Raw genomic sequence first — 25,532 nt, forward strand, 5'->3', positions numbered from 1 at the left:
ATATAAGTGGTCAAAAAATAAGAAATAAAATAATAAACAGTCCTATACTCACCCTCGATGTATTCCCGCCTCCTCGCACGCTGCCGTTCGGTTCCTGTAGCTGGTGTGCGCTGAAGGACCTCGCCGAATGACGTCACTGTCCTGTGATTGGTCGTGAGCGGTCATGTGACCGCTCACGTGACCGGTCATGTGACCGCTCACGTGACCGTGACGTCACGGGAGGTCCTGTGCGCACAGACCAGCTAGAAGAGGAGCCGGACGGCCGCTGAGGAGATGTCTGGGTGAGTATAAGCATTTTTTTTATTTTTTTTATTATTTTTAAACATTCTATCTTTTACTATAGATGCTGCATAAGCTGCATCTATAGTAAAAAGTTGGTCACACTTGTCAAACGCTATGTTTGACAAGTGTGACCAACCTGTCAGTCAGTTTTCCAAGCGATGCTACAGATCGCTTGGAAAACTTTAGCATTCTGCAAGCTAATTACGCTTGCAGAATGCTAAAAAAACGCGAAAAAAAACGGAAAAAAAACGCAAAAAAAAAATGCGGATTTCTTGCAGAAAATTTCCGGTTTTCTTCAGGAATTTTCTGCAAGAAATCCGCAACGTGTGCACATACCCTAAGGGTAATAATTTGACCAGTGATTTCTCATTTTTACAATGAAATTTACAAAACCATTTTTTTTTTTTAGGGACCACCTCACATTTGAAGTCAGATTGAGGGGTCTATATGGCTGAAAATACCCAAAAGTTACACCATTCTAAAAACTGCACCCCTCAAGGTGCTCAAAACCACATTCAAGAAGTTAATTAACCCTTCAGGCGCTTCACAGCAGGAGAAGCAACAAGGAAGGAAAAAATGAACATTTAACTTCTTAGTCACAAAAATGATCTTTTAGCAATAATTTTTTTATTTTCCCAAGGGTAAAAAGAGAAACTGGACCCCAAAAGTTATTGTACAATTTGTCCTGAGTACGCCGATACCCCATATGTGGGGGGGAACCACTGTTTGGGCGCACGACAGGGCTCAGAAGGGAAAGAGCGCCATTTGACTTTTTCAATGAAAAATTGGCTCCAATCTTTAGCGGACACCATGTCGCGTTTGGAGAGCCCCTGTGTGCCTAAACATTGGAGCTCCCCCACATGTGACCCCATTTTGGAAACTAGACCCCCCAAGGAACTTATCTAGATGCATAGTGAGCACTTTGAACCCCCAGGTGCTTCACAAATTGATCCGTAAAAATGAAAAAGTACTTTTTTTTTTTTTTTTTCACAAAAAAATTATTTTAGCCTCAATTTGTTCATTTCCACATGGGCAACAGGATAAAATGGATCCTAAAATTTATTGGGCAATTTCTTCTGAGTACACTGATACTTGACATGTGGGGGTAAACCACTGTTTGGGCACACGGCAGGGCTCGGAAGGGAAGGAGCGCCATTTGACTTTTTGAATGAAAAATTAGCTCCAATCGTTAGTGGACACCATGTTGCGTTTGGAGAGCCCCTGTGTGCTTAAACATTTTCACAAGAGTAACAGGAAAAATTGGACCCCAAAAGTTGTTGTTCAGTTTCTCCTGAGTACGCTGATACCCCTTATGTGGGGGGGAACCACTGTTTGGACACACGTGGGGGCTCAAAAGGGAAGTAGTGATGTTTTGGAATGCAGACTTTGATGGAATGGTTTGCGGGTATCATGTTACGTTTGCAGAGCCCCTGATGTGCCTAAACAGTAGAAACCCCCCACAAGTGACCCCATTTTGGAAACTAGACCCCCCAAGGAACTTATCTAGATATGTGGTGAGCACTTTGAACCCCCAAGTGCTTCACAGAAGTTTACAACGCAGAGCCGTGAAAGTAAAAAATCATTTTTCTTTCCTCAAAAATTATGTTTTAGTAAGCATTTTTTTATTTTCACAAGGGTAAAAGGAGAAATTGGACCCCAATAGTTGATGCCCAGTTTGTCCCGCGTATGCTGGTACCCCATATGTGGGGGTAAACCACTGTTTGGGCGCACGTCGGGGCTCGGAAGGGAGGGAGCACCATTTGACTTTTTGAACGCAAGATTGGCTTGAATAAATGGTGGCGCCATGTTGCGTTTGGAGACCACTGATGTGCCTAAACAGTGGAAACCCCTCAATTCTAACTCCAACACTAACCCCAACACACCCCTAACCCTAATCCCAACTCTAGCCATAACCCTAATCACAACCCTAACCCCAACACACCCCTAACCCTAATCCTAACCCTAATCCCAACCCTAACCACAACCCTAACCCCAACACACCCCTAACCATAACCCTAACCACAAGCCTAATATTAACCCTATTTCCAACCGTAGCCTTAATTCCAACCCTAACCCTAAGGCTATGTGCCCACGTTGCGGATTCGAGTGAGATTTTTCCGCACCATTTTTGAAAAATCCGCAGGTAAAAGGCTTGGCGTTTTACCTGCGGATTTACAGCGGATTTCCAGTGGTTTTTTTGGCGGATTTCACCTGCGGATTCCTATTGAGGAACAGGTGTAAAACGCTGCGGAATCCTCACAAAGAATTGACATGCTACGGAAAATACAACGCAGCGTTTCCGTGCGGTATTTTCCGCACCATGGGCACAGCGGATTCAGTTTTCCATAGGTTTACATGGAACTGTAAACCTGATGGAAAACTGCTACGAATCCGCAGCGGATTGGCACATAGCCTAATTCTAAGGCTATGTGCACACGCTGCAGAAAACGCTGCGGATCCGCAGCATTTTTGCAGCTGCGGGTCCGCAGCAGTTTCCCATGAGTTTATAGTTCAATGTAAACAAAAAACACTGTGCACATGCTGCGGAAAAAACTGCGTGGAAACGCAGCGGTTTACATTCCGCAGCATGTCACTTCTTTCTGCGGATTCCGCAGCGGTTTTACAACTGCTCCAATAGAAAACCACAGTGAAATCCACAGAAAAAAACGGGGGGAGCGGACAGGAGGGGAGCGGACCACAGAACAGAGGACTGGGGAGGAAAATCGGTGGCGTTGGGGGGGCAGATCAGGGTTTCTAGCCATGGCCGATGATATTGCAGCATCGGCCATGGCTGGATTGTAATATTTCACCACTTTTCATAGGTGAAATATTACAAATCGCTCTGATTGGCTGTTGCACTTTCAACAGCCAATCAGAGCAATCGCAGCCACGTGGGGGCAAAGCCACCCCCCTGGGCTAAAGTACCACTTCCCCTGTCCCTGCAGATCGGGTGAAATTGGAGTTAACCCTTTCACCCGATCTGCAGGGACGCGATCATTCTGTGACACAGCATATGCGTTACAGGTCGGATTGGCACCAACTTTCATGACGCATATGCTGTGTCACAGGTCAGGAAGGGGTTAAAGGGGTTGTCCACTACTTTCAGTTAACCCCCCAATGTATCCCCCGGGGCCCCTAATGAATTGTGTAAATACCTTCTGTTGCCGTTTTCGCCTGTGAGCGGCGCTAAGGCGGCGGCTGAGTGCGGGTCACGTGACCCCCAGGCTGCAGCCACCGCTAATTTCCGCCGACGTCACGTCAATTTCCAGACTCTGGAAATTGACGTGACGTCAGCAACAGGCTTGACCCAGCCGCACAGTCAGCAGTCACTCAAGAGTGACTGGGCTGTGGGCTGCCTGCGGGGCTTTGCTGGGGGCGGGCGGGGCTGCGCTGGTGTCTATGCTGGGATCTGCTGGCCGGCCGCGATCATGTGCCGAGATGTGCGGCCGGTGCCGTGGCCGGTGCGACGGCGGGGGTCTCCGCGGTGAAGGTCTGTGCCGAAGGTGCTGGGGGGGGTCTGCGGTGGTGGTGGCGGCGCCTCTGTGTGCAGGCATCGTCCGATGGGACTACAAGTCCCATCGGGCTCTGCCTGCGACAGTGAGTGACACATTAGCCAATGATGGGACAGTAGTAGTCCCATCATCCGGCTAATGTGTTGAATGTACAAAAAAAAAACAAAAAAAAACACACACAGTCACACATACAGAACATGCACCATGCGGCATGCGACGACATGTACCATGCGGCATGCGACGACATGTACCATGCGGCATGCGACGACATGTACCATGCGGCATGCGACGACATGTACCATGCGGCATGCGACGACATGTACCATGCGGCATGCGACGACATGTACCATGCGGCATGCGACGACATGTACCATGCGGCATGCGACGACATGTACCATGCGGCATGTACCATGCGGCATGCACCATGCGGCATGCACCATGCGACATGTACCATGCGGCATGCGACATGTACCATGCGGCATGCACCATGCGGCATGTACCATGCGGCATGCGACATGTACCATGCGACATGTACCATGCGGCATGTACCATGCGGCATGCGACATGTACCATGCGGCATGCGACATGTACCATGCGGCATGCACCATGCGACATGTACCATGCGGCATGCGACATGTACCATGCGGCATGTACCATGCGGCATGCGACATGTACCATGCGACATGTACCATGCGGCATGCGACAAGTACCATGCGGCATGCGACATGTACCATGCGGCATGCGACATGTACCATGCGGCATGCGACATGTACCATGCGGCATGCACCATGCGACATGCACCATGCGGCATGCGACATGCACCATGCGACATGTACCATGCGGCATGCGACATGTACCATGCGGCATGCGACATGTACCATGCGGCATGCGACATGTACCATGCGGCATGCACCATGCGGCATGTACCATGCGGCATGTACCATGCGGCGACATACACCATGCGACGGCATGCAACAACATGCAGCATGCGACGGCATGCGACGACATGCGCCATGCAACATCATGCGCCATGCACCATCATGCGCCATGCACCATCATGCGCCATGCAACATCATGCGACATGCAACATGGGACAACATGTGACAATGTGACATGCACCATGCGACGACATGCACCATGCGACGACATGCAACGACATGCACCATGCGAGGACATGCAACGTGACATCATGCACCATGCGACATCATGCAACATGCCACATACAGTACATACATACAGTACATAACATACATACGCCATTTCTGGGGCGGCTGCGGACTGGTATTTGTAGCCGGGGGGGGGGGGGGGGGGCAATATCCATGGCCCCTCTCTAGGCTATGAATATCAGCCCGCAGCTGTCTGCGTAGCCTTTCTGGCTATGAAATATAGGGGGACCCCACGTCATTTTTTTTGGGGGGGTCCCCCTATTTTAATAGCTAGTAAAGCCCACAGCCAGCAAAGTTTTGAAATTTTTTTTTTACCACTTAGATAAAAAATAACCTAGACGTGTTTGGTGTCTATGAACTCGTAATGACCTGGAGAATCATAATGGTAGGTCAGTTTTATGTTGTGTGCACACGTTGCAGATTTGGGTGCAGAATTGTCTGCACCTCCTTGCAGAAAACGCAGCTGTGTTTTGGATGCATTTTTGTCAAGGTTTTTTGCGCGGTTTTGATGCGGGTTTTTTGTGTGGTTTTGATGCGTTTTTGATGCAATATTTGGAGCAGTTTTGATGCAGTTCTTGGTGCGGTTTTGATTCAGTTTTTGCTGCAGTATTTGGTGCGGTTTTTTGCGTTGTCTTGATTCAGGTTTTTGATGCTTTTTTTATGCAGTTTTTGGTGTAGTTTTGATGCAGTATTTGGTGCGGTTATGATGCAGTTTTTGGTGCGGTTATGATGCAGTTTTTGGTGCAGTTTTTGCGCACTTTTGATGCATTTTTTTGTGCGTTTTTTGGGTGTTTTTTGTGCGTTTTTGAAAGATAAATAAAGATGTATTATTGAACAAAAAAAAAAAAAAGATTTGTGATGTCATTGTCCAACCTCCTCTTTTACATTTGTCCAACCCACACTCAATTACACATAGATAGACATATAGATAGATGAAATGGATAGACAGAGCTACATATAGATATATAGATGCATACATCTATCTATTCCTATATCTATAGATATATCTGGATAGATATATCTATTGATGGATGTATGGATAGTGTAGGGTACGTGTCCACCGTCCGGATTACATCCGAATTAGCTGCAGATTGGATGCTGCGTACTTGTAGTCCCATGCCTGCACACACACCCCAAAAGACCCCCCCGCACACACCCGAACAGTCCCGCACACATCCGAACAGTCCCGCACACACCCGAACAGTCCCGCACACACCCGAACAGTCCCACACACACGCGAACAGCCCGCACACACGCGAACAGCCCGCACACACGCGAACAGTCCCGCACACATCCGAACAGCCCGCAGACCTCCGCACACACCTGAACAGTCCCGCACAGCGCCGCACACATCCGAACACACATACACGCACACCGTCACCACCCACACACTTTCCTCCTCCCGAACTGCAGCGTTTCTCGGACCCACATCCGCATCTAAACTGCAGATCTTTTTTACATCTGCGGTTTTGCTGCGGATATGCCCGACTCAATGAAAGTCTATGGGTGCAGATCGGCACAAAAGAAGTGACATGCTGCGGAAAAAAAAACAACTGCGTTTCGGTAAGCCTTTTTCCACAGCATGTGCACAACAAGTCTGCGGCTCCCATAGACTTACATTGGTTGAGCACTACACTGCGGATTTGATGCAATTCTGTGCAGCAAAAAACCCTGCGGATCTGCAATCAAATCCGCAACGTGTGCACACAGCCTAGCATTTAGTGAACCTAGCAAAAAAGCCAAGCAAAAAAACAAGTGTGGAATTGCACTTTTTTTTGCAATTTCATCACACTGACTTTTTTTTCTCATTTTCTGTTACACGACATGGTAAAACCAAGGGTGTCGTTCAAAAGTAGAACTTGTCCCGCAAAAGATAAGCCCCCACATGACCATATTGACGAAAAAATTATGGCTCTGGAAAGAAGGGGAGCGATAAACGAAAAAAGCTCCAGGGGTGAAGGGGTTTAGAAACATGGATATGGACATATCTATGGAAATAGACATAGATATATAGATATATCTCTGTATGTATCTATCTATCCATCCCATATCTATCTATCTGTGTGTAATGGAGTGTGGGTTGGACAAATGTAAAAATGTAATAGAGGAGGTTGAACCGAAATGACATCACAAATCTTTTTGAAGCTAGAGGAGGGAGGGGTTGGGGTGTGTTTTGGAGTGGGTGTGGTAGGTTCGTGCTTAGTGGCAGTGCAATGCATCATGGAACTTGTAGTATTAGAGCACAATAACTCAGGAGAAAGGAAGTTGTCGATTAACCCCATGAGAGCTGGATCCAGCACTGAAGATGTGCTGCTACAGCATGATAAAAGGTAATATTGCTAAAATAAAGACAGTGGATGTTTTCAGTGGCACATAATGGCAAGATTTATTAAAAAAAATAATAATTATTATTGTAGTGGACAACTTCTTTAAAATACATGACAAACACTCGCCAGAAACTCATCGTGAGAACCGAACAGCACTACATTAGAGAGCCATTATACCTCTACAATGCCGATACTGGTATGCAAAAGGTTTGCAGAAAGGTATTCAGCAAAAGAATATTAATACATATTCGTACTTGAAGAGTTTGATGAAGCCTATGCAGCATTACATATAGACGGACTTGAGACCCAAGGGACCAAACATGCTTTGCAAACTAAATACAGATTTATTGGACAAAAAATGTAAGACAAGCACCTGTCAGCCTCATCCAGTATGATAATTTTATGCCGACCTTTTGGAAGTGTAACCTTTTGCTGTGCAAACATTTTAATTTTGTTTCTCACCACATCAATACCTCTAAAGAAAAAAAGAAAAGAAATAAATTAAGGTATTTTCTAAACAGTCTTTCGAACAGCATTAAAAACTGTTAGCTATTGAAAGTGGAATCAGAACTCTAATGCATGCATAATAGGAAACCGTGATTTTCACAATATAATGCAGTGTGTGTGTGTGTGTGTGTGTGTGTGTGTGTGTGTGTGTGTGTGTGTGTGTGTGTGTGTGCGCGTGTGTGCGTGTGTGTGTGCGTACGTACGTACGTACGTACACACACACACATATAGCCAGGCTTACGCTGTTTTTTTTTTCTCGATTACCAGATATCACTAAAAGAAAATGCAGTACTAAGTAAACAAAACGTAATATGTACCCCTAATTGGTATCAATAAAACCAGCAACTTGACATGCAAAGTCTTCACACCTTAGGACCAGAAAAAATGACGACAATTTTTTTTAAACAAGATTTTTTTCATCATTTAAATGAAAAAAGAAAAACATATCTATGAAAGTTTGTTACTGCTATAATTGTATTTATCTGGAGAATCATACTGCTAGGTAATTTTTACCAACTTAACAAGATCAAAAAGCAGGGTTCCTTTTTTACCCCCTCCTCCCATTTGAAATTTTTTTTTCCCATTTTTCAGTACATTATATGGTAAAATGGTTGGTTTCATTCATTACTACAAGTTCTCACAAAAAGCAAGCCTTGCATGGATATGTCAATCAAAAAATAGGGTTAAATGATCCTTGAATGAAACAGAGGTAACCCTAAAGCGCAAAAATGAAAACTAGCAGTGGAGGCAAGGGGTTAATGTCACTTCAAAGTGACTAGAGATGTTGCATTATAACAAGACACTAAGATGGCAAGCTTGTACTAATAGACCAAACAGCAATCTTTAATCGCTTACCTGAATTATGTACACACTCATATGTCTATGGGGAGGACTCAGGTATTTCACTTACCGATCATTTGAGGCATTGAGCTCCAGAACAGCGTCTTTAAGTGCAGGACCCAAAAGTGCTCGAGCTAAACATAAAATACTTGTGGTTTTACCAGTTCCTGGAGGACCCTGAACATGGAACAGAAGACTATTACTTCACCAGAAAAGACATTTCTACAACACTAATCTGGGAGTGAAAATGCAGATACTTACAGCGATGATGATATTAGGAACATTTCCTTCTCTTGCAAATACCTAGAAAACAAGACATCAAATAATTGGTTCTGCAATAGTGCTCTAAATCATACCCATTGCTGCTATTCCTCTTCTGCATCATGTGACCGCAGTTCTGACTAACCGGTCTTATTAGGACTAGAAGACACATTCTCAATGAGAGCCTACAAGACTCACATCAAGGACCTCAAACTAAGAGCTCGCTCACACTAGCATGTAACTCAGAGGAGTGACATACGACTTTTTATCAGATAGCACACTTTCCCATGTTATCCAATGAGGCCCTGCAGATGGCCAATTTTTTTCACTGACAGAATTTGTCTGTGAAAAAAATTGAAGCATGCTGAAATTTCACTCTGCATTCGGCTGAGTGCTAGAAAAAAGTAAAAGATACCATACGGACCATCAGTACAGCATCCGATTTTTATGGATACATTGCAATTCTGTAAGATGAGAGACGAAGAGGAGAAGAATGGCTCTGGACACCAGAGAGAGCAACGGTAGGTGAGTATATTACTGCACTCACACTACTATAACAAGGCGTGAGTTAAAAATAAAGGAAACACGGCTGAAATACTGAAGTTAGGCTTCTGGGTTTTTTATCCATTTTTAAACCCTTCACCCCCTTGCCATTTTCCACTCTCTTCCTTCCCAGAGCCATAATTTTATTTTTCCGTCAATATGGCCACATGAGGGCTTGTTTTTTTGCAGGATGAGTTGGACTTTTGAATGACACCATTTATTTTACCATACAGTGTAATGGAAACCGGGAGAAAAAAAAAATTCAAGTTCGGTGAAATTGCAAAATAAGTGCAATTCCGCAATAGTTTTGGGGGATTTTTTTTATTTAACATGTTCACTAAATGCTAAAACTGACCTGCAATTACAATTCTCTAGGTCATTATTCGTTAGCAGATACCAAACATGTACAGGTTCTTTTTTTTATTTAAGAGGTTAAAAAAAAAATCCAAAGTTTGCAAGAAATTTTTTTTTTGCCATTTTCCAAAACCCATAGCGGCTCAATTTTTCGTTATCTGGGCCTGGTGAGGGCTCAGTTTTGGCGTTGCCAGCTGGCTTTTTATTCATACCATTTTGGAGTAGATACGATGATTTGATGGCCTCTTTTTGCAATGTTGTGGAGACCAAAAAAAACCTTTATTCTTTATTTTGATAGATCGGTCACTTGTGAATGCAGCGATACCAAATGTGTACTGTTTTATTTTGATTTGGGAAAAAGGTGGTGATTTGAACTTATGCTTTTTTAAGATTTGTTTTACTTGCTTCAATTTTCCCCTTAGGACACTTGAAGCTGCAAAACAGCAGGGCAAGAGTATGAGGGTCTTCTGCAGACCCCCGGCTGTCATGACAACCCAGGCACTGATGGGTGCCTTATGACGTGCTTCTGGATCGCAAAAGTTAAATGGCACTGTCAGAAATGGACAGCGGCATTTAAAATGTTAGCAGCCGTGGGTGGATCTCAAATCAGATCAGCTTTCATGTGCAAGGATAGATGCAGGGAGATGACCTTGGACGTACCTATACATCCAAGGTTGTAAAGGGGTTAATACCTCTCCATATACATTAGTGGCCAAGTCTCATCTGCAAAAGAGGATCAGACATGCTCCAAGTCCCACAGACCTGTTTTTAAAATGGATATGTGTATAGATCAATGAATCTTTACAAGTCAGTGTGCTGTCCAAGAAAAAAAAAAAAGCACAGGGATGCGAACAACAGATGTGCGAATGTAGTTTTATATTAGGAAAGCAACGAACTGCGCCCTGTGTTAGCCGGCAAGTCTTCGCTTCCGTCAGATGGTGCAGAAGACACCAAGGACAGCGCTGGAAACAGAAGAAAGCAGTGACAGTGATGGGCAGTTATGTAAATGCATGCACTGCACACACTACTCATCAGTTAAAGGACTGGACTTTAAAAAAATTAAACACCAGTGACACATTAAATATACAAAGTGGAATATCCATAGTGGGAATGTATCAAAAACTGCACATCACACATAATGGCAGTCCCAAAACCAGTATCTGCCCTAGGTTCCTTCAGGTGTCTAATCTAAAATAAATGATTTACCTCCAGCCGGCTAACAGTCTCTTCATTGCCAACTATTTCATTTAGTTTTAAGGGCCTGTACTTCTCCACCCTAGGTAAAGGAAGCAAACAATAAATGTTACTTTGGAGCATTTCTCCTATATTCACTATTCTATCTGTCCAACCTTCTCACGGTATTGTTAGCAATACAGCAGTGGCAAGCACAGGAGAGTATATCCTAAACATCATGTCCAAGAAGTGCACGCCAATCTAAAGAGGTGCCTATTCTGTTACTTAGTAAAGAAAAATAGGAGACAAAAAATCTCTGTGGTAATTTAATGAAGAAGAAGTCATGAGCTTTGAAAGGCATTGATTAAACCACCAGAGTATTTTATAACTATATCGGGATTCATCATTTGTCACAGCAGCGCAGATTTTATCCACATTTATCTATAACTATTCTGTTACATAGGCACTTGTCCGAATTCCTACTTGAGACATGTAATAGGAGCTGAAATTGATACACTAAAGTGTTGCCCAAGGGGCCAAATAAAGATTATACACATGACAAACAAATAGGTTGATCATTAACCCCTTCATGACCTTGGGATTTTTCGTTTTTCCATGTTCGTTTTTCGCTCCCCTCCTTCCCAGAGCCATAACTTTTTTATTTTTCCGTCAATTTGGCCATGTGAGGGCTTATTTTTTGTGGGACGAGTTGTACTTTTGAACGACATCATTGGTTTTACCATGTCGTGTACTAGAAAACGGGGAAAAAATTCCAAGTGCGGTGAAATTGCAAAAAAAGTGCAGTCCCACACTTGTTTTTTGCTTGGCTTTTTTGCTAGGTTCACTAAATGCTAAAACTGACCTGCCATTATGATTCTCCAGGTCACTACGAGTTCATAGACACCTAACATGACTAGGTTATTTTTCACCTAAGTGGTGAAAAAAAATGCCAAACTTTGCAAAAAAAACAAACAAACAAAAAAGCGCCATTTTCCGATACCCGTAGCGTGTCTATTTTTCGTGATCTGGGGTCAGGTGAGGGCTTATTTTTTGCGTGCCGAGCTGGCGTTTTTAATGATAGCATTTTGGTGCAGATACGTTCTTTTGATCGCCCGTTATTGCATTTTAATGCAATGTCGCGGCGACCAAAAAAAACGTAATTCTGGCGTTTCAAATTTTTTTCTCGTTACGCCGTTTAGCGATCAGGTTAATGCTTTTTTTTTATTGATAGAAGGGACGATTCTGAACGCGGCGATACCAAATATGTGTAGGTTTGATTTTTTTTTTTAATTTATTTATTTTGATTGAGGCGAAAGGGGGGTGATTTAAACTTTTATATTTTTTTCACATTTTTTTAACTTTTTTTTTTTTTTTAAACTTTTGCCATGCTTCAATAGCCTCCATGGGAGGCTAGAAGCTGGCACAACTCGATCGCCTCTGCTACATAACAGCGATCATCAGATCGCTGCTATGCAGCAGAAATGCAGGTGTGCTGTGAGCGCCGAGCACAGGGTGGCGCTCACAGCTACCGGCGATCAGTAACCATAGAGGTCTCAAGGACCTCTATGGTTACTATTCTGCAGCATCGCCGACCTCCGATCATGTGACGGGGGTCGGCAATGACGTCATATCCGGCCGGCTGCGGTAGTTAAATGCCGCTGTCTGCATTTGACAGCGGCATTTAACTAGTTAATAGCGGCGGGTGAATCGCGATTTTACCCGCCGCTATTGCGGGCACATGTCAGCTGTTCAAAACAGCTGACATGTCCCGGCTTTGATGCGGGCTCACCGCGGAGCCCTGCATCAAAGCAGGGGAGCTGACCTCGGACGTACTATCCCGTCCGAGGTCAGTAAGGGGTTAATCAACTGTCGCATGGACCCTCATCCAGTGAACGATTATTCTGCCAAAATATGTTCAGTGATACCGGACCAGTATTAAGTAGTACTGGAAGTGACCTAATGACTCCATGGATGATTCATGAAGTGTTGAACATGCCAGTCTTAGGCTACTTTCACACATCAGGCTTTTTGTTTCAGGCACAATATGGCAATTTTTTGAAAAAACGTTTTGTTTTTTTTACGCCGGATACGATTTTTTCCCATAGAGTTGTATTAGCGCCGGATTGTGCCTGATGGCCAGACGTTTCATCCGTTTTTTTTTCCGGATCCGTCCAAATCGTCGTTTCCGGCGGACGGAGAAAACGTCCACTGCAATGTTTTTTTGTCCGGCGGAAAAAAACGCACACTGACGGAATCGGCCAAAAACACATGAAACGGAGGTGTGAAACAATGAATCCGGCACCCGGATCCGGTTTTCAAAGAATTTCCCATACAAATCATGCAGTTTTTCCGTTCTGGAAAGAGTTTTCTCGTTCTCTCTCTCTCTCTCCAAAACAGGAAGTCAAAAATCCATGCGCATTAAAGAAAGACGGATCCAGCTAAATAACGGATCCGGCGCATCAGTTTTTCACAATTTGTGCCCGATCCGTTTTTTTTACAAATAGGCCGGATTTAGCCTGGAAACAAAAAACTGATGTGTGAAACTAGCCTAAATGAAGGGGTGCGCCGTATCTTGTCAATGGCGTGTGCTTCACCAGAAATGCTACTCCAGAAAGGGACCAGAGTAACATTACTGGAGTAATGGTGCAACTTTTGGTGAACTCAGCAGCTGAGCTCCGCGATGCTCCTCACTCTTTGGCTATGGCACCGACTGGCCAAAAGTCACCACCTTTTTTGCATATCTACACGATGTACAATTGTGTGACTTTTCAAAGTGCTGGACATCAGAAATCAGCCTTGTGACCCAAATCCAACCACGTATTAGGACGAATTCACATGATTTTCGCATCTAGAGATTACCTGAAGGCCAGGGGTGTTTGCAGGTCTATGAGCTGAACTTACAGCCACAAACATAGGGAAGGCTGATAGTCAAGTGATCACAGTCAGGTTGGCACCTGTGGCCGTCTGCTATGCAGTGGTGTGAGTTAGTAAAACAAGTATATCTGAATCATTTCAGAGTCCATGTTCATCACCTTTATTATTTATTTTGCTTCCTTCTGTAGCGTCATATTCCACAGCGCTTTACACACATCTCGGTCCCCATTCCTTATCAGTATGTCTTTGTAGTGTGGGAGGAAACCTACACCACAGGGAGAACATAATCTCCTTGCAGATGTGGTCCTCGGTGGGATCTGAATCCAGGACCCCTGCCAGCTTACATGGCACCTTGCAGGTCTCTGCCAGCCCTCCCACCAGGACAGGTCCTCCAGCCTGCCTGCAGACGCTGAGCAGCTGGCTTTATCAGACCCGAGTCTAACTCTTCTAAAACTGGAGTAATGTCACACTTGTGCTGTGGCCCCCGGAGCACAGCTAGGAGCCACTACCTCTCCGCCATGTGCAGGGCATCAGTGCCAGACTGCAGGCAGCCACCGCAGCAGCAGGCGGGAAATCAGCCTGACGGGAACATACATGTATTATCTCCTGCAGTGGGCCCGAAGCCGCGGCCAGCACTCACCAGGGCAGCTCGTACGCTGCAGCCGGCCCCTTGCTCACAGGTCCAGTGGGTTGCGGCTCTTTCTCCTCCATTGCTACCTCCATGTTTATTTCCCGCCGGCGCCACACGAACACGTCCCGTCATCAGAATGTCATCACAGCGCGCCGGCTGTATGGAGTCTGCGCACTGCGGTGTGACTGAAGCGCGGCGGTGTCTGCTGGTTCTTCCCTTCAAAATTCAGGAGCCCGTGTTTCCGTGTGCAGCATTGTATATGGCGCCCTCTAGCCGCCGTTCTGCCACATGACGTGATGCGAGCCCCTCACAGTGTACCGTAACCTCACACGTTGCAGGCACCTCTGATGTGCGCAAGATCTTAGGCTAGGAAACCCCCTCCCAGACAAAACGTTAACATTCAGCCTCTGCTCTTGTTGCGTTTTTTAATGTTGCAGAACTTCTGCACTTCTTATGTAATTAGGTCAGATGCATTTTTTAGGCTATGTGCACACGTTCAGGATTGCATCAGGATTTGGTCAGGATTTTCCATCAGTATTAGTAAGCCAAAACCAGGAGTGGAACAATTAGAGGAAAAGTATAATAGAAACATATGCTCCACTTCTGCATTTATCACCCACTCCTGGTTTTGGCTTACAAATATACTGATGGAAAATCCTGACCAAATCCTGATGCAATCCTGAACGTGGACACATACCCTATGGAATTTCTGGTGCGGATTCTGCCTCTCCTAGCAGAAAACGCAGCTGCGGATTTGTCACGTTATTTGTGCGTTTTTGCTGTGGATTTTTTGCGGATTTTTACTGCGTTTTTACCTTGCACTGGATTTTCCGCTACGTGTGCACAGCTTTTTTTTTCTCATTGATTTACATTGTACTGTAAATCAATTGCGGATCTGCAGCGTTTCTGCAACGCAAAAAACGCTGCGGATCCGCAGAGAATCCGCAACGTGTGCACATACCCTTATTGTGTTTTTATCATATTTTTGACACTTAATATTTTTGTTTTTTTGTTGGTATGTCATGCCTTAGGCTAGGTTCACATTGCGTTATTGGGTGATCGCTAACGGACAGCGTTGCACGGCGAAAATGTCGCAATTAACGCCGTGCAACGGGTCCGTTAGTGCACCCATTGACAGCAATGTTGTTTCTGCCTGAATCGCATCGCTAGCGCGTGCCTTTTTCGGCTCGCGCTAGCGATGTGCCGTTCTTTTGACTGCTTGCAGCGTCCGCGGCGCGCCCGAGGTCCGTTCCCCGCTCTCGCAGATCCCCGATCTGCGAGAGCGGGGACGTTAACGCGACCCCCTACAAATACATTGCGTTAGCGCAATCCGCTAGCGCTAAACGGATTGCCCTAACGCAATGTGAACCTAGCCTTAGGCTACTTTCACATTTGCAGTTTAATCTGCAGCGTTTAATCCGCAAACGCAAGGACAAGAAAAACTCAGGAAAACGCGTGTAAACGCAGCGGTTCTAAAGCGCATGCGGCTTTAAAACGCTGCGTTTACATGCTTTTTATGCGTTTTTCATGCGTTTGCGTTTTTTGTGCGCATGTTGAAAAAATTTACAGGAGAAAAATCTAGATCACAAGAAACAGCCAATGGGACTACAGAGGTCGTGTATTATGGGATATCTATATATAGACCCTAGGACTGCTGAAATCTTCAGATTTTGCTCCTGTATCCTGTGTCATGATGGATCTTCACATGGATAGCTTTTACCTCAACCTGGATCTAAGCATCAAGATTTTTCTTGCGTGTGCGTTTGCTTGGGAGCAACACCGAATCCGTGAAAGACAGAGAAGGACACGGCGTAGGCATTTTTGGCAACACCCAATTATAGAACTGCGAGAGAGCCGTGGTGCATATCACACCCTGTATGTCGAGCTCAATGAGAACCCGGAAAAATTCCCGGAATATACCAGGATGTCACAAGACTCTTTCCGGGATTTGCTTGCTCGTGTCCAAGGAGCCATCCGGAGACAGGACACACAGCTCCGTAGAGCGATTCCACCTGAGGAACGTCTCCTGGTTACCTTAAGGTACGTAATAATTCTAAACAAATGCTAGTCATAATTATTGCTGGTCTGACATGTATTCTTTGTATTTTTGTAAATTATTTTTTCTTTATTACAGATTTCTTGCAACTGGAGAGAGCTTGTCATCCCTCCATTTCCAGTACCGCCTTGGAATTTCCACCCTGTCCGGAATAGTTTTTGACACCTGCCGGGCTTTGTGGAACGTTCTCCGCGAAGAATTTATACCCATACCCACCGAGGACATGTGGATGGAAATTGCTGATAAATTTTGGACTGTGTGTGATTTCCCCAACTGTTTGAGTGCGGTGGATGGGAAGCACATCCGGATTATCAAACCAGCCAGAACGGGATCACAGTTCTTCAACTACAAGAAATATTTTTCAGTAGTTCTCATGGCAATAGCCGATGCGGACTGTCGCTTCATTGCCATGGACATTGGTGCTTTTGGCCGTGGCAATGATTCACAGACTTTTAAAAACTCGGATATGGGCCGACGTGTTTATGGCAAAAATTTTAATTTTCCACAGCCATGACCTCTCCCCAACACTCAAGGCCCACCGATGCCATTTGTAATGGTTGGGGATGAGGCCTTTCAGATGAGTGAAAATCTCCTGAAGCCCTATTCAAGTCAGGACTTGAACCGCACAAAACGGATCTATAACTACAGACTAACCAGGGCCCGCAGAACAGTAGAGTGTGCCTTTGGGATTATGGTGTCCAAATGGCGCATTCTAGCAACTGCCATAAATCTAAAAATGGAGACAGTGGATGAGGTGGTAAAAGCCTGTGTGGTTCTCCACAATTTCATTCTGGCTAAGGAGCGACCCACCATCGAACTTGATGAACCTGTAGCAAACCCTTTGCCTGATTACCGTCATCACCCGCTGCGGTCAACAGTTGAAGTAGGCCACATGCGTCACCAATTTGCTGCCTTTTTTGATTCTGACATTGGACGTGTGTCATGGCAGGACAATATGGTGTAAAATGTCCTGTTAGCTTCGGCTCTGTAAAGTTATGTTTTAAATGTTAATAATGTTTTTTCTAATATAATAATTGTGTTTTATTTTCTTCACCATGTCTCCTATCTATTTCCTTTACCAACCACTTTGGGTTTTTGGGCTTAGGTTGTTGACGTCATTGCGTCCTGTCTCGGTTCACCAGTAGCTATTTGCCGCAGACTGTAGAGACGATGGCTGTTTGGTGTCGTCGCATTCGCAGTATTTGTTCAGTACTTAACATCAGTATTTGTAAGCCAAAACCAGGAGTGGTTGTTAAATGCTGAAGTGGTGCATATGTGTTTATTGAATTTTTCCTCACATAGTTCCACTCCAGGTTTTGCTTACAAATAGTGATGTAAAATACTGAGCAAATACTGACAGTGTGACGGCAGCTTACACAACAGATCTATAGTCATCAAGTCAGGTGTCAGAAATAATGAATTCATGATGCACAAATAAATGGTTCCTGAATTCATTTTTTCTGACACTTGTCCTGCTGAGTATACACTCACCGGCCACTTTATTAGGTACACCATGCTAGTAACGGGTTGGACCCCCTTTTGCCTTCAGAACTGCCTCAATTCTTCGTGGCATAGATTCAACAAGGTGCTGGAAGCATTCCTCAGAGATTTTGGTCCATATTGACATGATGGCATCACACAGTTGCCGCAGATTTGTCGGCTGCACATCCCAAAGATGCTCCATACAAGGCAGGATGGATCCATGCTTTCATGTTGTTTACGCCAAATTCTGACCCTACCATCCGAATGTCGCAGCAGAAATCGAGACTCATCAGACCAAGCAACGTTTTTCCAATCTTCTACTGTCCAATTTCTATGAGCTTGTACAAATTGTAGCCTCAGTTTCCTGTTCTTAGCTGAAAGGAGTGGTACCCGGTGTGGTCTTCTGCTGCTGTAGCCCATCTGCCTCAAAGTTCGACGCACTGTGCGTTCAGAGATGCTCTTAGGCCTACCTTGGTTGTAACGGGTGGCGATTTGAGTCACTGTTGCCTTTCTATCAGCTCGAACCAGTCTGCCCATTCTCCTCTGACCTCTGGCATCAACAAGGCATTTCCGCCCACAGAACTGCCGCTCACTGGATTATTTTTCTTTTTCGGACCATTCTCTGTAAACCCTAGAGATGGCTGTGCGTGAAAATCCCAGTAGATCAGCAGTTTCTGAAATACTCAGACCAGCCCTTCTGGCACCAACAACCATGCCACGTTCAAAGGCACTCAAATCACCTTTCTTCCCCATACTGATGCTCGGTTTGAACTGCAGGAGATTGTCTTGACCATGTCTACATGCCTAAATGCACTGAGTTGCCGCCATGTGATTGGCTGATTAGAAATTAAGTGTTAACAAGAAGTTGGACAGGTGTACCTAATAAAGTGGCCGGTGAGTGTAGATATGCCTTGTATGACCTACATCGTCCCTTCACTTTGTGTGAAATATATTTAATGTACAAAGAAGATAAAATGGAGGTAATACAAGGCATTTCTCAAATCAGCAGGTCAGGTGTCATAAATAATGATTTTGTGAAGACACGACCTGTTGAGTATAGTTGTGCTGTGTATTACCACCATTTTGTCTTCTGTGTGCGACAAAAAGTCACAGAGTAAACAGAAAGAAGGGGTTTTGGAGAAAATACAAGTGTTATTTTTTGGGTCAACCTCATATCTCTAAACCAAACACACACAAAGCTTCAGTGTTCTGGTAACTAAGTACTGGAGGTTGGAGGTGGCCCCCAAAAAAGTGTTCGACGCATTTTTTGTTATTGGCACACGGTGTGTGTTGCCGGCGGCGAAATACACAATTAACCAAACCTTATAGGGGCAAAATACAGGTTTATTTTTTGAAACACACAAAAAAAAAAAAAATAAAAATAACTGCGCCTGCTTGGGGTTGAGTGACGAAATTGTGGGTGTCGAGCTGTGAGGTCTGGCTTACTGTCGCTGACATAGGGGTGGCAGGAGAAGGCGCTATAAAACTACTGAGGTCAGGAAATTCGGGGATTGGGCTAGACACATGAGAGGGCTGAGACACACTGGAAGGGTGAGACAAACCAGACATTACAGACACATTGAGAGGTGAGGGGGGAGGGATAGCTATTGTTTTCTTTTTTGTTTTGCCTTTCCCTTTCTTGGGTCGGCGCAGCTGTCCTGGGAGCCTCGTTGGGCTCACTGGTATCGGCCTGGCCGTGGTGGCCGACCTGTCATGGTCTGTGTGCCTTTGCAGCGGCATTGTTGTTGTGGTGGCGGGTAATGCCAGGGCAGGGTCTGTCAGCGGCATTATTGTACTGTGGTGGCGGGGAACGCCAGGGCAGGGTCCGGCAGCGGCATTGTTGTAGTGTGGTGGCGGGGAATGCCAGGGTCCGGCAGCGGCGTTGTTGTGGCGGGGAACGCCAGGGCAGGGTCCGGCAGCGGCATTCTTGTGGTGGCAGGGAACGCCAGGGCAGGGTCCGGCAGCGGCATTCTTGTGGTGGCGGGGAACGCCAGGCCAGGGTCCTGCGGCTGCAGCATGGTGGTGGCAGTGGAGGAGGTCCAAGCAGGAGCAGCGGTTGTCATGGTGGTGGCGGTGGGCTGTCCTACTGCACTCGGCATGGTGGTGGTGCTATAGTGGTGTCCGGCAGTGCTTGGAATGGAGGTGGCCGTGCAGTGGTATGCAGCAGAGGTCGGCATTGAGGTAAAGCGGGACAGTGTGGGCACAGGTGGAAATGCCCCCACTGTCTGCTGAAAATACCGACTCTGCTGCATAGCCTGCACGTAAGCAGCATTGCAGGCCTGCATAACACTAATCTGGAGATCGGGACTAAGGTGTTCCGACATGCCCTGTTCTATTTGATTAAAAAAATGATGTGCTGGCCTCTGGAGGTCGGCTTTCACTTGGGCAAGGGCTGGGTAACCTCCTGGATACGTGTACTCATATGACTAATGGCAGTATCCAGTCGGTCACCCATCGCCTTGAGTCCCACGTGGAAGACCGAGCTCAAGTGCAAAAACTCGGGCATGAGTGACCTGTCCGCGGCCCTCTGCCGCTGCCGGGAGGAGCCCCCCAAAAATTGGGCAGAGGCAGAGGACTGGGGAAGGGGATCTCCTGATGGACCAGCTTCCTGGTCTCCAGTTAGTGTGGCAGGCCCACTTGCTGCAGCGCTGGAGGATGGCTGGGACAAGTCCGTGGCTGACTGATGAAGGACCGCTCCAAAACCTGGGCCAACAGTGGAGCTCCAAGTGCTGTGAAAAAAGATTTAAAAAAAATTAATACCAAACATTTACAAAACGATAACTCCTGTGGAATATAAACATTGAGATTAAGGCTGAGGTCACACTAGCACTATTTGGACTGAGTTTTACATCAGAGTTTGCAAGCCTAAATCAGGAGTACAACAGTACGCAGAAAAGTGTAATAAAACCATATGCTCCACTTCTGCATACATCAACCACTCCTTGTTTTGGATTCAAAATACTGATGTAAAATATGAAGGGACGATGGAGGCGATACAAGAGATATCTATATACAAGCCATATCTATACTCACCAGGACAAGTGTCAGAAAAAATGAATTCAGGAGCCATTTATTTGTGCATCATGAATTCATAATTTCTGACACCTGACTTGATGGCTATAGATCTGTTGTGTAGGCTGCCGTCACACTGTCAGTATTTGTGGAGCGCCCCCGCTGCCGCAGGGCCAAGGGGTACCCGGTACCGGGCCTCTGAGTCTCTGCTCTGGGGTTGTCACGGTGGCTAAACCCGGTCCGTGGTCCTGCCTGCACGGGACGTCCAGGGGTAGGGTTGTTGTATGGTGGTGATGTTGCGGTGCAGTGTAGGTTGCAGTAAATAACGAGGACACCAGGTTGCAGTCTCTTTACCTCTTTACTGATGAATTCAGGGTCCTCAGTCCGGAATACGCTGCCAACAGGGCTGCCTGAGACTGGCCGGTCCGAGAGCACATCCGGAGTTCCCTTAACAGGTGGGAATCAGTGTCTACCTTCGAGCGCCTGTGTGTTGTAGTCCTTCCCTGCTGAGCTCCCGGGATAGTCCTCACAACTGGTTCTGTCTGTCTCTGATCTTCGTTCTCTCCGTCCCCCCAGATGGTATGGTAGGACGCACCCGTATGACGGGGTAGGCCTGGAGTTCTTCCGGGACCCTAGAGTCGCCCCTCTCCCACAACTGCCTCCGTTGTCTGCTTAGGTGATATGTGTGAGACAGCCAACCTATAATTGGCTGTCCGGCCGTGGTTTGCAGTATGGCTTAGAGTCTCTTACTTGCTCGGCGTTCCGGCCACCGACTGTTGCGCCTCAGAAGGAAGTTGCCTCGGTCTAACAGCACGACTCCTTCTGGTCCTAATGCCTCTTAACTGTATTCCCGTTGCTCACTGGTTTGTTCTGCTCTAAGGAGTCTGCCAGGATCCCATCCCTGACAGGTCCTCTCTCCAGCTCTCCCCAGTTACTTCTCACCCTCTTCCTGTCCAACCCCCAGTTTTACCAGAGTGTGAGGAGTGGCCTACTAGATAGAACCACACCCCTGGTGGCCGGAGTGTGAAGTGTAGTGTGTGTTACCTGATCAGGTGAACTCCTTTAGTGCAATCAGACGTAACATCACTCCCCTTAGTGGCAGAGCGACGTTACTGCAACGACCAGGACTCTGGGGCGCTGCACTCCCCCCCCGGTTAAATCCAGTACTCCCGGACTGGGAAAAAACAAAAACAACAACACATGTTAACAGAAAACACACCACATTTTGACATAGTGTAAACAATCCAACATAACAGAGCTTCCCTTTATGGGAGGTGAGGACTCTTGAACGTTGCAAAAATTAGGTCATGCACAGTTTATGACTCTCAGTTAAGTGGTTGAAACAGCGGGGACCCCGGGTAAACAAAGGGGTCCCCCTTTTGAAAGTTTTTGAGCAATTCACCGTCCATTACTCTATTGTCCATTTTACAACCTGTAACAAAAGATATGTACACAAACATTTCCAACTAAATAGCAGCCCTTATTAATACCTCCAAGTTTTGTAGCGGAGGGGAGTTTGATTCTGAGTGCTGCGCGTGGACCTTCGCAGCGCAGGGGTTGCTATTGGCCTAACCGGGCCCACTATGCTTGCTACCGCTGGTGTAGTGTACTGCCTCCTAGCTACACTTCTAGTGAGTCTGGGTAGCACGGGCAGGCTAGAGCTCTCGGGGCTGCTACTAGCAACAGTGGGTACGGCAGGCTCGCCGATAGCAGAGGTAGGATTTGCCAGTTCAACAGTCGGCGCGGCATCTTCAGGTAGGGCTTGTTGAGGTAGCGGGTCCGGATGATCTGATACCGCTATTGTTTCTGGTGGGTCCGGCTGGTGAAACGTTAGAACAGGTACCACAATGGCCTGATTTATCTGAGTCCAGGACTGGGGGAAGTCTCCAAGGACGGTGTGGATCATCTTCTCCTTTTCCACCGGTGGGGAGATTCCTGGGGCCGCATCCCTCTCTCTCAATTTATCGGGGCAGACCTTGAGGTGATCCCTGGATATCGCTGTCGAGGTCTCCCCTCCGTCCTTGCTAATGAGACAGACCTTCGTGTTGTCAAAATCGGATGGCAGGATGGTATACGGTTCCGCTTCCCATGGGTCATCGAGCTTGTGTAGCCTCCTCTTTCGTTTGAGTACTTGCTCACCAGGTGACAGGGGAATCGCAGGAGCATGCTGGTTGTAGTCCCTTTCTTGTTTTTGCCTAGCCTGGGCGAGACTTCTTTCCACACACTCCTGTACTTGACGGTACCTTCGCTGCCTTTCTGCATCCCAATCTGCATCCGACGAGGTATCTTCGGGGACCAGGACCCCCATGTCCAAATCAACAGGTAACTGGCTAGACCTTCCTCGCATCAGGTACGCTGGAGTGCAGTTGGTGGAATTTACTGGGATGTGGTTGTACATATCCACCAAGTCAGGCAACTTGGTAGGCCACATGTTCCGTTCCTCTACGGGTAAGGTCTTCAATAAGTCGATCACCACTTGGTTCATCTTTTCGCACATCCCATTGGTTTGGGGATGGTACGGTGTGGTTCTGATCTTCTTACACCCGTACAATTGGCAGAACTCTTGGAACACTTCTGCTTCGAATGCTGGTCCCTGATCGGTCAGTACCTTCTCCGGGTAGCCATGGGGCCTACAAAAGTACTGCTGGAAGGCTTTGGCGGCAGTCCTTGCCGTTAGATCCTTGACAGGTACGACCACCAAAAATCTGGAGTAGTGATCTACGATGGTAAGGGCGTAGATATAGCCTGACCGGCTAGGTGTCAGCTTCACATGATCCAGTGCGACCAGTTCGAGCGGCCGTTTGGTGATGATAAGCCGCAGGGGAGCCCGTTGACTACCACGGTCCTTCCTGCGTAGACTACATGGACCACACTCCCGACACCACTTCTCAATGGCTCTCTTCATGCCAATCCAATAGAACCTCCCTCAGAGTAGCCTCTCTAGCTTCCTCCATCTGAAGTGTCCGGCTCCATCGTGGTAGGCTCCCAGAACCATGGGCGCATCTCGCCTTGGCACCACTATCTGCCACACCAATTCATGAGTACGTGGGTCGATGCTCCTCCGGCACAGCTTGCCATCATGGATAAACAGTTTGCTTCTCCCCTTCCACAGCTGTTGGGTCTCCTGTGGATCATCTGGGCCGGGGTGCAACCCTGCCTGCGTCAAGAGCTCTTTCACCCGACGGACCGCGGGGTCACCATCCTGGGTTTCCGCCCATCCGTGATGGGGCAGGGGATTCAGCGTGGCATCCGGTTGGTTCTTGTGCCTGTTCTTCACATGATGAGAGTTCTGAGTGGCTTTGGGGCGATGGAATGCAGGCAGCTCCACCTCTTCAAGTGCCTCCGGGTCTTCTCCCGTTTCGGGCAAATTGGGCATTCGGGACAAGGCATCGGCATTGGCGTTCTTGTGTCCTGCCCGGTACTTGATGGTGAAATCGTAGTTGGACAGCCGGGCCATCCACCGCTGTTCCAAGGCCCCGAGTTTAGCAGTATCCAGATGCGTTAGCGGATTGTTGTCCGTGAAGACGGTGAATTTCGCGGAGGCCAGGTAGTGTTTGAACCTCTCTGTCACTGCCCAGACTATGGCAAGGAATTCCAGCTTAAAAGAACTGTAGTTGTCAGGGTTTCTTTCCGTGGGACGGAGTTTCCTGCTGGCATAAGCGATCACCCTCTCTTTGCCTTTCTGGACCTGGGACAGCACGGCTCCCAATCCCACATTGCTGGCATCTGTGTACAGCACAAACGGCTGGTCGTATTCGGGGTAGGCCAGTACCTCTTCGTCCGTCAGTGCCGACTTCAAACAAGTGAAGGATCCCTCCAGCTCCTCGTTCCAATCAAATGGGGTGTTCCTCCCCTTGGTCTTCTTTGGTTGGCCCACCAACAGGTTTTGCAAGGGCGCGGCCTTCTTGGTGAAGTCCTTAATGAACCTCCGGTAATAGCCTACCAGCCCGAGAAACTGCCGGACTTCATGGAGGTCACTGGGCTTTGGCCAGTCCTTTATCACCGTGACCTTGTCTGGGTCTGGGGCCACTCCTTCAATGCTCACCACATGGCCCTGGTACTGCACTTTAGGTTTCAGCAGATGACACTTGGACGGTTTCACCTTTAAGCCAAAGTTGGACAGAGCTTCAAACACCTCGGCCAGGTGCTTCAGATGGTCTTCGTAGGTCTTAGAGAAAACAATAACATCATCCAAATACAGCAGTACGGTTTCAAAGTTCATGTGTCCCAGGCAGCACTCCATCATCCTCTGGAACGTCCCTGGAGCATTGCACAATCCGAAGGGCATGTAATTGAATTCGCAGAGACCCATTGATGTCGTGAAGGCCGTCTTCTCTTTGTCCGCCTCCGCCACAGGAACCTGCCAGTACCCACTGGTGAGATCTAAGGTAGAGAAATAGTTAGCAGATTTTAAAGCAGCCAGAGACTCCTCTATCCTGGGCAGTGGGTATGCGTCCTTATGTGTAATGCGATTCAACTGCCTGTAGTCTACACACATCCTCATTGTACCAT

The 25,532-nt window shown here is 46.8% G+C and overlaps 1 protein-coding gene across 1 annotated transcript in view; it reads right to left on the reverse strand.

Moving 5' to 3' along the window:
• Window positions 1-14,868, reverse strand: part of RFC2 (replication factor C subunit 2) — a 63,458-nt gene extending 48,590 nt beyond the window's left edge. The window contains exons 1-5 of the mRNA XM_077296457.1: window positions 14,480-14,868; window positions 10,999-11,068; window positions 8,896-8,937; window positions 8,705-8,811; window positions 7,661-7,762 (exon numbers count right to left, since the gene is read on the reverse strand). Of these exons, the coding sequence (XP_077152572.1) occupies window positions 7,661-7,762; window positions 8,705-8,811; window positions 8,896-8,937; window positions 10,999-11,068; window positions 14,480-14,562 (404 nt within the window). The 5' untranslated portion in view covers window positions 14,563-14,868. The remainder of the gene's footprint in view (window positions 1-7,660; window positions 7,763-8,704; window positions 8,812-8,895; window positions 8,938-10,998; window positions 11,069-14,479) is intronic.
• Between the last annotated feature and the right edge of the window lie 10,664 nt (window positions 14,869-25,532).

This window comes from Ranitomeya variabilis, chromosome 3 (assembly GCF_051348905.1).
Source record: "Ranitomeya variabilis isolate aRanVar5 chromosome 3, aRanVar5.hap1, whole genome shotgun sequence".
Taxonomy (NCBI): Eukaryota; Metazoa; Chordata; class Amphibia; order Anura; family Dendrobatidae; genus Ranitomeya; species Ranitomeya variabilis.